Source organism: Chionomys nivalis, chromosome 18 (genome assembly GCF_950005125.1).
Source record: "Chionomys nivalis chromosome 18, mChiNiv1.1, whole genome shotgun sequence".
Taxonomy (NCBI): Eukaryota; Metazoa; Chordata; class Mammalia; order Rodentia; family Cricetidae; genus Chionomys; species Chionomys nivalis.
The window spans coordinates 33,951,763-33,966,043 of record NC_080103.1 but is presented as its reverse complement, the minus strand read 5'-3'; the positions used below and the strand labels follow the sequence as shown (position 1 = coordinate 33,966,043).

Genomic DNA, 14,281 nt, shown 5'->3' with positions numbered 1-14,281 from the left:
AGTTCTGACTGGCCTGAGGAGAATTTTAACCAAGTACCAGGTAGGAGGAGGAGGAGGAGGAGTCACAAATCCTGTTATCAGCAGATGAGGTCAGGGGCGGGGCAGGCCTACCTTCCCTCTGTCCAAGGTGAAGTTTACCAGCTTCCTGCTGGGCAAAGGTTCTCCTGCTGGTTCCCACCCTGTAAGTAAATCTCCACACCTGCGTTACCCTCTGGCTTTTCCCTGTGACAAAGTACCTAGCCAACAAGGCAGAGTACAGACAGCCAGGCAGGTGCCCTTACAAGGCTCCACTGTGGGAAGGGGCCAACCCCAGAGCACTAACCTTGCAGTCCACACTCAGCATGTGCTGCGCGATGACCCTGGCGTCGTTGTTGGTGAACACTTCTTTTGCACGCTTCAGCATGGAGGTTTCCAGGGGCTTGTTCTCCGGAGGAAGGAGCTTGGACTCAAAGTCATTGGGTCTGAATGACGACACGGTTTCCGTGAGAGGTGGCACAAACGTCGTCTTGTCCTCCTGACCCTCGTCCGTCTGTGCTGCCAGAGGATCCCAAGGTCTCACTTGGTCATCCCCATCGAGGATCAAGTAGTTGATGCCAGAGTTCCGGGGGCCTGACGCCCCATTGTGTTTGGCTGTCAGCAGCTCCTCGTGTGGGGCAAGCTTGGCTCCCCTGTCACAGCCCACAGCAAAAGCAGGGTTCAGTTCACAATAGTTGGCCTCGGAGTTGAGCCAGGAAGACGGAGATGGGGGAACCTTGAGGAAGGGCACCTTGCAGGGCTTTGGGGGTGGCTTGGGGCACAGCTGACTATCTGATCCCCGCAGGGCTTCCCCTCCTCCCCTAGTGTCTGAAGAGAATCTTCGGACCAGTGCCGGGCTCAGGGTGGGCTCGCTGCCAGTCCTGAACACAGGAGAGCTGGGGCAAGGGCTTGTATCCATACCTGGAGACTGAGGGGGCAGCTTGCAGCCTGCGGAGGGAAAAAAAAGGGCAGAGAAAGCTCAGTTGTCTGGAGAACAGAGAGCAGAGTGGGAGTGGCAGTTCCCAGCTCTCACTCAGTGCCCTTGGGTTCCCCTCTCAGCCACAAAGGAAACACTGGTGGGCTTTCTCCCAGCAGGTCTTCTCTGTGGCAGTCCAGAACACTGTGAAGGTTCCGCTGGCTCCACCTCCCTCTCGGGAGGGATTCTAAACCCCAGGGGCTGGGCTGTAACACCATTTTATGGTCACAGCAGGTTGGGACAGTCAGAACAGGAAAACATGTCTTGGGCAGTGAATAACACAATCCTGCTCTAAGGAACAGAAGTCTCCAGCCACAGAGCCTTAAGGGCTCTGAGTCACTCTCGAAGTCTGGTTGGTCTCAGTCAGCATTCACGAGAGAGCAAGAGATGCAGGGATGGTAGGCAGACATGCTGAGAGAAGTCGCACAGAAACAGCTTACAAAGGGGCACTAGGAAAAATCACTCTTTGGTCCCATGAGAGGTTACATATAAAAGAAATGAAAAACCATCCCACTAACACCGAATGCTTTGCCTTTCCCAGGTCCTACACACCCCCTCCCCCCATCATGGAAAGAGCACAGAGAAGCGGCAATGCATCTGTAGGTGAGCTACTGTTACACAGGGTAGGGGATGGGGGAACGCTAAAGGGGCGCACTTTTCTGTCTTGAAAGCCACCACTTATCAAAAGGGCTTGAAATGTACAAAACCTGGGTGCAAATTCTAGGCTACCCTCCTCCTTAATACGTTAGTTTCCTCAGCTGCAAGATGAGGATAACTCCCGCTTTGAAGGCTGGTTATGGGATTTAAATGCTGGAATGATGATAAAGCGTTGAGTTCAGGGACCACAACCAGGCAGCTCTGCTAACCTCCCCTCTAGGTTGCAGGTATGGAGTCCTCAAAGCCTGGGGCTTGTTCAGGCAGGAAGAGCCCACCGGCAACCAGGGCCACATTCCCACCCTCATCCCTGAGGCTCCCCCACACCTACCTATGGGCAGGTGGCTCTCCGATTGGTGGGCTTTGAGGGCTAAGGCCCTCCTGTCCTGCACGTGATCCAGGCAGGCGGGCTGGCTGCCACTCTTCTCTTTATTCCTGAAGCCAAAGACCAGGCACAGACGTGTCATTAAGTAGCAAAGCCTTCTGTAGGCAACGTCACGGAAATTTAAGGAAAGAAATCTTCCAGAACGAGTGCGGCGCATACCCTTCACAGCAAAGAAAAGGCCACAAGGAGGAGAAACTGACGGGGTGTGCCGAGTCCCCAGGGCCAAGGCAGCTGGGTCCTAGGAGGCCTCCTCAAGCCTTCCATCCTGTTGAACAGAGCAGGGTGCATGGGTCGCGGCCCTCTGGGGGATGAGGAATCTGATGAATGGGAGTGTGTACTTTAAAAAAAGGCTTAAGATGATTCTCATTCTCTGGGGGGATGACTTATTTAACTAACACGACTTTTCCACCATGGATCAATGTCAGCTGGACGGAAGTTGGAGGTCACTCCATGTCTATGCACAGATCAGCACTCCCTCCTCCCTACCCCCTACCCCAATAATCTGCAAATCCCAGGGGGTGGCTGCACGCACCTATCTTCCTGACTCTGTGCCTGAAGCACCCACAGGTAACCTCCAACTGCTGAGCTAGAAGCAAAGTGGCAGCTGGAACACTTTTACCAGGGGACTGGATGCTCTCAATAGGGGAAGAGAGGCACAGGACCAGCCAGGCTGCAGTGAACAGGTTCCCCCACCTCCCTGCTCCTCCACCCCCATCTCACACAAACCAGGTCTTCCCTACCTTTGGGAAACAAAACAAACTTCCAGCAACCTCTCAAAGATAAGTAAGTCAAAGACGGGGCAAATTCCAAAAGGAAGTGGCTCCTGAGAAATAATATTTGAGCCACGTCCACCGTGATCAACCCATTAGATGCCAGGGGCCCAGAACAGCTGGACGAGTGGAATGTAACCTGCCCGCGAAGGCACACCTTTGCCCAGAGCTTGAGGCTGCCAGTCAAGGAGCATGCCCAACGTCAGAGCAGGTGGCAGAGGGCCAAAGCTGACGTGGGGAAGTCGCCGAAGGGCAGCGAGGTAGGGGTGACAAGTTCATTAAGGCCACGGGTCATGTTGAGGTCGCCCTTCCTCCACCTGGAGTGTGTGGGCTGCTGCCCGTGGGAAGCTGTAGCAGCGCCTCTACATTCCAGAGAACAATCAGAAGAGCATCTCCCATATCATCCTTGCCTCCCTGCTTACGCCCAAGTCTGACTTTTGCCTCCCCTGCAGATACCAGGAACGTTAGCGCTTACTGTAAGTAAACGCTTTCCGTTTCCTTCACCGTCTAAACCCACACAGGTTCCATGCTTCCCGACGGAGAAAGGGAGTCCCAGAGAAGTTAAGGTCTCTGTCCGGGGTTGCACAGCAAGCCACATGGAGCCAGCCAGGAGCCACAGGTCCTGAGTCAGATGCTGACTAACGCGAACCAGGGAGCACAGCTGTAATTTCTGTTACTCACATAGTCCTGGATTTCATGAGGCGTTTTTGCCATGAAGAAATTATAGTTTATATTTTCGCCTGGCCCAGACAGAGAAGAGCAGAGAGAAGAACAGACACGTTCACTTAAACATGGGAGCTCAGAAACCAGGGGTGGGGGTGTCAGTCTAGATCTCATCTTGTCTCCTCCCACCAACTCTGGCAAGTTGGATCTGTGAAGGAGCCTCAACTCTGGAAGCCAGAGCTATACAGACATAGAGCTCGCCTCTCAGCCCTTTCCTGTCCTGTTCTCTGAGTTTCTCTTCATTCCAGGGGCACAGGGTACAGTGCCCCGCCCCCCATCTCAGTCCTTCAGTTCCCTCTCCAAGCCAACCCTTTTCTGGGCTCTCGGTTCTGAGTCCGAGGCCTCAACACTGACCTCTGCTGGATGCTGACGCCGGCACAGCCGCGGTCCCTCCACAGATGAAATGACTTTTTCCTTCAAAACACACCCCCTTCCCAGAGTCACTGCCGTATATCACCTAGGCGGTCTTCTCCGTCTCCCTCCAAGACCCAAGACTCTAGAAGCCTCGCTTCTCTCTCTCTCATTCTCCCTTTCAGCCTGGGCCCCTCCTGAAACCCTCTCCGACTTGCTTTAGTCTCTCTCCTCGGTCTGTGCCTAGTGCTGCCCGGTTTTAGCTTAGGATTTGTTCAACATACCAAGCTTTTTGTAGCACCTTAGTCTGCCAGAAAACCTCCACCATTACCCCTGCGCCACCCCTTCCTTACATAGCCCTCTGTTCTAGACTGAGCCGCCAACCCTCCAGGCTCCTCTGGCCCTTGACTGTCTTCCCCTCTTTTTCGCAGTGTCCCCCAAATATCCCCATACCTTCAGGTCAGCCTCCCCCCTGCTCAGCTGCTGTGACTTTTGTTGCTGTTTTTGTTTTTGAAACGGGGTCTCATTCTGTAATCTAGGAAGGCCTTGAGTCGGGACAATCTCCCCACTTCATAGGCGTGCATGACACACCCGGCTCCACCATTGGCTATTTGTGCTCTTTAACTGGGAACTAATCACGCACACCTTGTAACACTCCCCACTCACACTGAGGGTAGCAATATCCTCAACTCCTTGGCCTAAGCTGGGCCCCCAGCACCCCTCAGACCTACCTGAGCAGGTTTCCCCGGGACAAGCTTTCCCGAGCCTGGATGCTACCGGTGGTGGTGAGGCTCAGTCTCTTAGCCACATCTGGCCTTCCGTCAGTAAAGCTGCCCTCCCGGCCGCAGCCTGGTGAGGTACCGTAACGCTCCTCCAGACACCAGAGGGGCACTGTCCTGTTGATGGGCTGGAAGATGATGGCACCGCTCTGCTGGGAGATGGGCCGCCGGTTGCCCACGTAGCAGCGCACCAGCCCAGGGATGGAGTCAAAGCTTTCCATCTCAAACTGGTACTGCACGCGGCTGTAGGCCTCACTGAGCCTCAGAACAGTCCGGTTGATCTTAAAGTGCTGAGCGAGATTCTTCCACTGACAGGTCAGGACAAAGTTTCCCGGGCTAGACAGGGAGTCGCGAACCAGGAAGTCGCCATCTCGCTGCACCAGGTTTTCAGATACCTGTAGACAAAACAGTGGGTGAGGAGCAGGAAAGGCAAACATTTTTTCTCAAGAGTTTAGCAGAAGTCAGACTGTGTGTGTGCATCCATGCAGAGACCTTGGGTGTCAAGCCGCAGACACAATCCATCTTTTGAGGCAGGGCTTCCCACCGGCCTAGAACCTCTCCAAGTAGTCTAACTAGGCCAGCAAGCCAGGAATCTGCCTCTCTCTGCCTCCCCATTGCCTGTGTTACCACACCTGGCTTTTCCTTTTCTTCTGTCTCTCTCTCTGTCGTCTCTCCATCTCTCTCTGTCTCTCTCTCTCCCCCCTCCCCCCTTTTTATGTGGATTTGAGGATTGATTCTTCTGCTACAAAATGACTATTCTATCCTCTGAGCCATCTCCTAGCACTCCCCTGCGGTCAGATCTCTAGTTTGTTAAATATCGCACTCCAGAGGTATTTACTAGCTGGGTAAGGCCATGCACAACTGTAAGCCCAGTGCTCAGGACACTAAAACAGGATTGTCAGCTTGAGGCCAGACCAGGACACATAACACGCTGGAGGTCAGCCCTCTCTCAAAAATGTAACACCCAAAGTATTTATTGCCCATCCTCTACGTGCCCAGCGCTACTGCCTGCAGGCTTAGGGGCACAGTAGTGACTAAGTGTCCTTCTTCAGGGACTTTCTATGTGTTGTAGCCACTCCCATCTCAGGACAGACAGCCACTGGAATATGTCAGATGTTGTGAAGGAAAAGAAAACTTCGGAAGGGAGACAGGGTGCTTGGGAAGGTTATCTTTAAAATGAGAGCGGTCAGGAAGATGTCACAAGAACATGACATTAACACAGACTTGAAGAATGTAAGACAGCAGGAAGAAAGGAGAGTGTGCCCTGTGGGTCTGATTCTCCTTCTAAGAAGGAAGGGAGGAAGAGTAGGAGCCGTTTTGGTCCCTAGACATTGTCCTAAGATTCCATCTGCACAGCAGGGTGAGCCCCGGGACGACATGGTGAGTTCTGGACTTGCTAGGAGGCTTGCGGTTGCTTCATCTCACAAAGTTATTGTAAAGATAATACATCTGCATATATAAAATATTTAAAACACTGGTTTTACAATGCCTGTAACACCATGGATACCCCCAAATAGGTACCCACCATGATGGTGATGTTTACAGCAGAGACCTACTGTGTCAGTCATTTCAGAGCCTGACCACCAAGGTTTACATTCTGTCCTGGATGTGTCACTAGAAAAATTACATAAGCTCTTTGTGGCTCAGTTACATCATCTGTGAGATATAGATAATGCTATTGCCTATAGGGGGCTGAAAGTGTCAAAGGAATAGAACACTGGCATACGGTTATCATTGCTGAGGGCTTCAGTTACCAGTCCAGGATGGCACATTACTGAGAGTTCCTCCTCCCGGCACACTAAAAAGGACAGCAGTGATGGCATGTTTTTTTTTTCTAGGATATTCTAGCATCCAAGTGATGCTATACTTCTGCTAGCTCAGAATAGTATGCTACCATGGTTACTTTGAAATTGCATCTTTGCCTTAAAAATATATTTTCACATAGAAATTCCATTTCCCGGAATCGAGCCAGTAGGAAGAATTATAGGTCTGAACATGGTAGTTATCTTACAGGATGCTGGTCAGACTGCTAGAAACGCTGAAAGTACCCAATACATTGTGATGCAGGTGTGTGATGGGCATACCCTCATGTGCACTGGGGCAGGAGGATGTTTTACAGCCAGAGTAAATTCCCAGGCCACATCATTAGGTGAAGAAAGTGGGCCAAGGAAATGCAGGAAGATCCCCTACTTGACAGAGGAGGTCGGGGGAGATATGCACCAAATATTCATAAAGCCTATTTCCAGGGGAGACAATTAGGAATAGGAGTTGAATTTGCTTTTTTCTTATCTGAATTTCCTACACTCAATTTTTATTTATTTTTATTTTATGTGCACTGGTGTTTTGCCATGGGTGTCAGGTCCCCTGGAACTGGAGTTACAAACAGCTGTGAACAGCCATGTGGTTGCTGGGAATTGAACCCAGGTCCTCTGGAAGAGCCATCAGTGCTCTTAACCGCCAAACCATCTCTTCAGCCCCCTCTACAGTCAATTTTAAGATTATGCACATACATGCACACACACAAAAAATCAAGATCAGAATAAGAATTATTTCTTTGATAGTGTTAAGAAATTTGGAACTAAACTGGGCAGGGGTGGTGCACACCTTTAAACCCAGCACTCGGGAGGCAGAGGCAGGAGGATCTCTGTGAGTTCAAGGCCAAGTCTCGTCTATAGAGTGAGTTCTAGGACAGTCAGGGCTACACAGAGATCCTATCTATAAAAAATAAATAAGTAAATTTGGGGCTGGCAAGATGGCTTAGCAGGTAAAGGTACTTGCTGCCAAGTCTGATGACTTGAGTTTGGATCCCTAGAACTCACATGGTGGGAAGAGAGAGAATTCCCACAAGCTGTCTTCTGAGCTCCACGTGTGGTGAGGCACACACACACTAAATGAATAAATGTAACAATTTTAAAAGGTGAAATCTGTTACATCAAAGACAATATTTACCTGCCACCAGTGTAGACTTGGACATTCATTTCCTGTTCTGTTGTTCCTGGCTAATGACTGCCCAGATTACACTTATAATAAAAACCCATGAGTAACTGTATACTATATTTACTAGAGTTTTATGATCTGTGGGCTGGACCCAACAGCATCATCAGTACGACATTGCCTAAGGAGAGAAGAGCGCATACCTGTCGCGGGATGCGGCCATGGTACCAGGCGTGGCTGCGCAGGTCCTCACTGCTCAGCAGCAGCTCCTCTTCGAGTTCCTTTTTCAACCTCTCGGGGGTCCTGTCCATGATGTGCCTCTCCTTGGAGAACTGCAACACAGAGTCCACAGTGACCTCACCTTCCCTGGGCAGGCCATAACCAGCCAGAAGTGGCCACCACCTCGCTGGCCCACTGCTTTGCCAAGCAAACCGGTATAGACCCAAAGCTGCCTTCAAGAAGGGACCTGGAGGCAGATGACAATGAGCCGTGCCCTTTCACTTCCCCAGCTGCAGGTAGAGAATAAAGTCTTCACCTGTGCATGGAGCTCGGGTAGGGAAATCGTCTGCTCGAAAAGCAACTAACCAAGTGAGAGGTGTGAGGGACGGAGGGACACAGCCCAACCAGGCTGCTGTCTTCCTGTGGGAGCTTCCTCATTCTCTTTTATAACCGCCCTAACAAGGAGCTGGGAAGGACAGCAGTTCCCCAGTGGCCTTTGACCCTGGGCCCCAGGGCCAGGATAGCCAAAAGCACAGTTCTTGAGACTGGTAGCAAAGGCTCTGGTTTGCTTTGCTTTTCTTTCTTTCCTTTTTATTTTTTGCTGTAGGCAAACTCCAGTTCAAGAATTAAGTTAGCTTATAAAAGGTTTTTAAACAGAGGGAGGAGTTTTACCCTTCAATCTAGTAATAGATGTCTGAGTTATACATAACTGTTCAAATGATTTTTAAAGATTTCTTTTTTAAAAGCTTTTATTTGCTTTAATTGTATTTGTATGGGTGTTTCACCTGCATTTTTGTCTGTGTATCACATGACTGGAGGTCAGACAAGGTCGTCAGATCCTCTGGAACTGGAGTTACAGATGGTTATGAGCACAGATGGGTGCTGGGAACTCTTAACGGCTGCACCACCTTCCCAGCCCTTGAGTTATAGATGACTCTCCTGCTTATGTTCTGTATATGAATGAATGCTTGAGTTTACGTGCGGATGGATGCACACATGTGTGCATGTAGGTTCCTGAGGTTGATACTGAGCTTCTTCCGTGATTGAGCTCCACCTTGTATATTGAGGCAGGGTCTCTGGCTGAACTCAGAGTCAAACTGCTTTGGTTAGTCTGGCTCTAGGGATTCCCAGTGTCTACCCTCTGAACTGGTTGCCATACCCAACCCATTTTTGTGAAGTTCTGAGAATTCAAACTCTGGTCCTCATGCCTGCGTGATGAGAGCTTTACCCAATAAGTCATCTCCCCAGTCCTCTTTGAGACAAGCTGTCTCAGTAGCCTTAGCTAGGCTTGAATTAATAATCCTCCTGCCCCAGCCTCTCAAGTGCTGGGATTACAGATATAAACTACTCTACCCAGAGTGCTGGTTAGTTTTTATGGGGGATAGGGAATTTGGTTTTGTTGTTGTTTTGTTTTTTTAATCAGCTTGACACAAGCTACAGTCATTTGAGGGAAGGGAACTCCAGCTGAAAATTCATGCCTCCATCAGACTGGGCTATAGGCAAGCCTGTAGGGCATTTCCTTAATTGGTGATTGATGTGATTAGCCTATTGTGGGTGGTGCCACCTCTGGGCTGGTGGTCCTGAGTTTTACAAGAAAGCAGGATGAGCAAGCCATGATGAACACGCCAGTAAGCAGCACCCCTCTTTGGCCTCTGCATCAGCTCCTGCCTCCAGGCTCCTGCCCTGTTTGAGTCCCTGCCTTGACTTCCCTAAGGGAAGTTCCGTGAGGGACTGTCACCTGGAAGTGTAAGCTGAAGTAAGCCCTTTCCTCTGCAGGTTACCTCAGTCATGGTGTTTGATCACAGCAATAGAAACCTTAGCTAAAACACCGAGAATGAAGAATATTTTGTTATTGTTGTTAAGTGAAACACTGGTCCTTCACGCCAAATAGCTTGAGCGCTGCGCAGCAATGGCTGCAGAATTGGCGGTGACGCTGGTGACAGGTTGGGTTTAGAATCCTCCTGCTTATGCAAGCACAGGAAATGGGTTTCGGGACCACTCCTTGAGGGTTCTATAGGAAGGGAAAGGCCAGGCCCCAAGTTCCCCAGCTTGTTCTCCAGAGGCCCAAAGAACCACAGAATTACTCCTCACACACTGCTTAAGAAGGCGAGAGTCCCCCAAACATTCCCCCACCAAGCGACGCAAAATCAGATTTAGGATCTACTGCATGCAGCATTCATGGTGCTGGCTAGAGAGATGCGGGTGAATTTTCGGGTGGACCTTCACGTCTCCTCCTCCTCCCCCGGGTCCGTGGAACAGGCATTCAAACGTGGTTCTGTTCATTCGCTTTGTTTGGGTCTCACACTGCAACCCAGGCTGGCCTAGAACTCACTACATAACCCGGGCTGACCTCTGTATCACAGCGGTGCTTTTGCTGGGCTTAGAGGTGTGAGCCACGAGGCCTGGTGAGGGACTTTTGATGGATGGAATTTATATCAAAGATGAGCAAGGTTGGCTGTCTAGGACGCTTATGGGCTTCACACAGCAGTGTTTGGCACCGGCAGCTCTTGGCATTAATTATGTAAAGCTACATCTGAAGATTCATGTATAGAAGGCAGCCTGTCAACTGATGGTCGTCTATTATCTGTTTTAGCTCCTGCTGGACGCTAAGTTTTACGGGAAAGAAATTCTGTCAACCTTTTCCCCAGAGCAGGGCCTCAGGCAGGGCCTGAACACCTCAAGAACACAGTAAAGCCACAGAAACAAAGATCCCAGGATGAGGTTTCTGCGGCTTTGCTTTTTACTGTGAAGCCTCATGAAGCCTATGGTTTGGGGGGTCTCCCCATCAAGGAGGCTTTACTGAAGCCTAACCCCTAGTGTGAACCCAATCGCTCTTCAGTCACCCAGACAGGCAGTCTCACGCAAGCCCCTGGTGCTGTACCCTGGGCTCGCTTCCAGGTTTGAGCTGAGACAACGCAGAAGATGTAAACGCGTAGAGGCAGCTCTGCTATAATCTCGGAGAGTTTGGTTCTCCTCACCGGGGCCCCGACATCCAGACCACTGTCCGCCTCCCCACCCTTCTAGGCACTGGCTACAATGCAAGTTTTCCCGGAAAGCACACTGCACTCTTACTTGCTACCCAAACTATAAATTCAGCTGGCGCTCCTGTGACTTTTGTCCTGATTCCTTAGAGGAAAGTCCCTAATTACCGCTCTCGGCTTCTGTGCTCACAAACAGGCTATAATAGCATGCTCCAGGAGATGGGGGAGGCCGCGGGGCACCCAGAGAGGAGAGAAAAGGAGAGTGTTGACATGGACCCTCCAATAACTGAGGTGGAGACCAGACTTTAAAACCGGGTCATACACTGCTGTAGGGAACCTGTGTAATCCTCTCAGACTGAAGGGATGTCCCAGGATCACCACTCAGGGCCACCACATGAGTAGGTGGTGAGTTTTGGAGGGAGTGGGTACCCTCTAAAGCATTCACTGTTTAGTTGTATATATTAATTAATTTAATGCAGCTTGTTTTTGGAGACAGCACTTGGGTAGCCCAGGCTGGCCTCGAACTCTGCTCCCTGAGATGTGTGCTCTCCTACTGCCAGACAGAATGCAGCAGCGAGAAAATGCAAGAGCCAGTTCTCGCTCACAAGATGACTGCACTGCAAACGTGCGATTTTCTCTCCAGGCTCGAACTCCTATCTAGCCACCAGATCTGAATTTCATCCTAGAAGGCAAGTCTCACAGTCTTCTAAAATATTCTATTTTTATATATTCTTTGACATTCTCATGTGTATGCAGCACAATGTATCTTGGTCACTTCCACCCTTCACTGTCCCCTCCAAGTCTCCCCAGGACCCTGCTATCACATTCAAGTTTCCCTGCCAACTTCATGTCCTCCTTTTTACTTATCTGTTTACTCACTGAATCCTTAGTGTCCGCCCATGAGTACTGGTTCATCCCCTGGAGCCCGAGGAACCTACCAGCGGCCATACTCACAAAGTGACTCTCCCTCGGCAGCCACCAACTGTCAATAGTTCCTCAGCTAGGGATAAGGCCTTGAGAGTCCATCCTTCCTCTGTTCTGGAGTGTGTGTGTGATAGGTTTTCTCTGTGTAACCCTCTACGTCCTAGAACCCACTCTGTAGACCAGGCTGGCCTTGAACTCAAAGATCCACCTTCCTCTGCTTCCTGAGTTCTGGGATTAAAGGTATGTTCACCACAGCTGGCCCTCCATGTTTAATTTTGTGCAGGTCTTGTGTTGGTAACTATAGCCGCTGTGGGTTCATGTGTCAGCAACCATACCATGTCCTTCATGTGTGCAGCAGTCACGCCACATCTGGAGGACAGCACCTCAGGGCACTCCTCCCCATCTTATCTGGAGGGGGAAGCAGATGGTGGCCTGGTATAGGCTCTGTCTCTCAAGGGCACCAACCACAGATATGTAGGGCTCAATAGCCTAAGAAAGGAAGGTCGACTCTGGATCAAGGGCATTCTGCCTACGAGACCTCCAACTTCATTCTAGGAGCTGAAACTATCCACAGTCCTATGGGACAGAAGCAGGCAGGACCTGTATCATCTACTCCGCGGCCTGCCTGATTTTAAGTGGAATTCTTAACTCCTGTGTCAAGGTTACCCTCTACCCCAGACCCTGTGTAAATTAGCACCCAAGTTCCACCATCGGCACCAGTGTCTGAGCTAAGATGCAGAAAGCTGATGTGGGAACAGAGGGACAGGGTGAGTGAGACCCACAGTTGTCCAGCTAGACTGAAGACTGGCTAGAAAATTCATAAGTCACTATAGATGGATGTCTTTTATGGGGACTCTGAATCACTAGCATTTTGTTGTCGCTGTTTAAGACAAGATTAATGCGACCCAGGCTAGTCTTGAACTCACTGTGTAGCTAAGGGAGGCGTTGAAGGCCCGTACCTCTTGCCTCTGCCTTCTAAGTGCTGGGATTATGGGTATACGCCTCACACATGGCTCTACCACTGGTGTCGTAGTAACCCTGATGTTAACAGATGTTACAGCATTCAAGAACTTGGGCCAGTTCGCTGCCTCAATCCAGAGGCCACAGTAATATTGAGCAGCTGTGTGGTCTTGGACAAGGGACATTAATTCCTCGTAGAGCCTTAGGTTCCCTGACTGCTAAGTGGGGATAATATGCCACATAATGTTAGTAGGGACCAAATGAGTGGGTATCTGTAAGGACTTGGAAGACAGTCTGGCAGGGGAATCAGCACTAATGCTAGCTGCTGTGATAATGACATCCAGATGCTATTAATCTAAATCTGGAAAATAAGCAGACTTCATACTGGGGTCTGATGCAGGAGGTTCAGAGAGGCTGGAGTCTGGGAAGGAAGCAGTTAGGGAAAGGGTCCTGCCTCAAGCTTTGCCAACCCTCTCGACAGCGCTCACGGCCAGTTTGCCGTAGCCTAGTTCCTCATCCAGAACTGATACTAGCTGGCTGAGCATGGCTATGGGAACCATGCCTCTCACTCTAACGGTACAAAGAGCGCTTCTGTAGCCCCCACACCTTACAAGTCTGGTCTTGGTGAGCTGGAATAGCCAGGGCCCAGGAAATGTTGCAAAACAGATTTTGGAGGCTCAGAGCCAGCTCCAAGGATGTGCTGGGATCCTCCGTGACTGTGGAAACCCATGTCTCAGCAGCTCTCCAAGGTAGAAAAAGCTAATCCGGCCTGGGAAGAGTTGAGCCCTGGGTCTCCTGCATGAGCCCCGGAGCCTACATTTCAAATCAAACCCAAGAACGGGCCTGGACATGCAGGCAAAGTGAGTTCCTCAGCCAGCTACTGAGGGAGGGCAGGAGGCCTCTGCCAGAAACCCCCAGAGGATGCTGTAGCCACTCATTCCTGTGAAGGAGACAGGAGACTCAGAGAAAGACAGCATCTGCATTATGATTAATATTTGCTTAAGACTATCCCTGGCTGTAAGGAAAGGTTCAATTCCCATAGGATTTTACGTTGTACAAATCACCAGGAACTGGCAGGGACACTTGGGAACCTGATCAAGCATGGGACTAGGAGCAGGGGATGGAGGCTCCAGAGAGGAACATTCTCTGGGAAGACCACACACATGCACACACACACACACGCGCGCACACACACACACACACACACACACACATGTACACACATGCACACCAGTCCAACACCACACCACGCTCTGGGGACAGACCAACCGCCTTGCCATACGATCCCCGCCTCTCCCCGCTCTGCAGCCTGGGTGAGTTCCTCCAGTTCTTTGTCTTTGGGTTTCTCCTGTGTCCAAATGAGAAACGCTGTGGCCTGGAGCTGTTCTCAAGACAGTTTCCACAGAGCACTGGGTGGGGTGAAAGGGAGGGCCAGCGTATAAGAACTGGGTCTCGAGGACAATACTGGAAGAGAACGGGAGGGAGATGTTGGGCATCCCAGCTCTGGGAGATAATGAGTAGTAGTGGCCTAGAGGTTTAGGGTTGGGGCACAAAGAACTGAAACCCGCAAGGGTGTAGCAATGCGTGTGGTCTACACCTGTGTCTCCAGC

General features: G+C 50.6%; 1 protein-coding gene across 1 annotated transcript in view; it reads right to left on the bottom strand.

Moving 5' to 3' along the window:
* Positions 1–14,281, bottom strand: part of Bcar3 (BCAR3 adaptor protein, NSP family member) — a 103,807-nt gene that overhangs the window by 14,599 nt on the left and 74,927 nt on the right. The window contains exons 4-7 of the mRNA XM_057793400.1: positions 7,791–7,919; positions 4,606–5,048; positions 1,977–2,080; positions 323–963 (exon numbers count right to left, since the gene is read on the bottom strand). Of these exons, the coding sequence (XP_057649383.1) occupies positions 323–963; positions 1,977–2,080; positions 4,606–5,048; positions 7,791–7,919 (1,317 nt within the window). The remainder of the gene's footprint in view (positions 1–322; positions 964–1,976; positions 2,081–4,605; positions 5,049–7,790; positions 7,920–14,281) is intronic.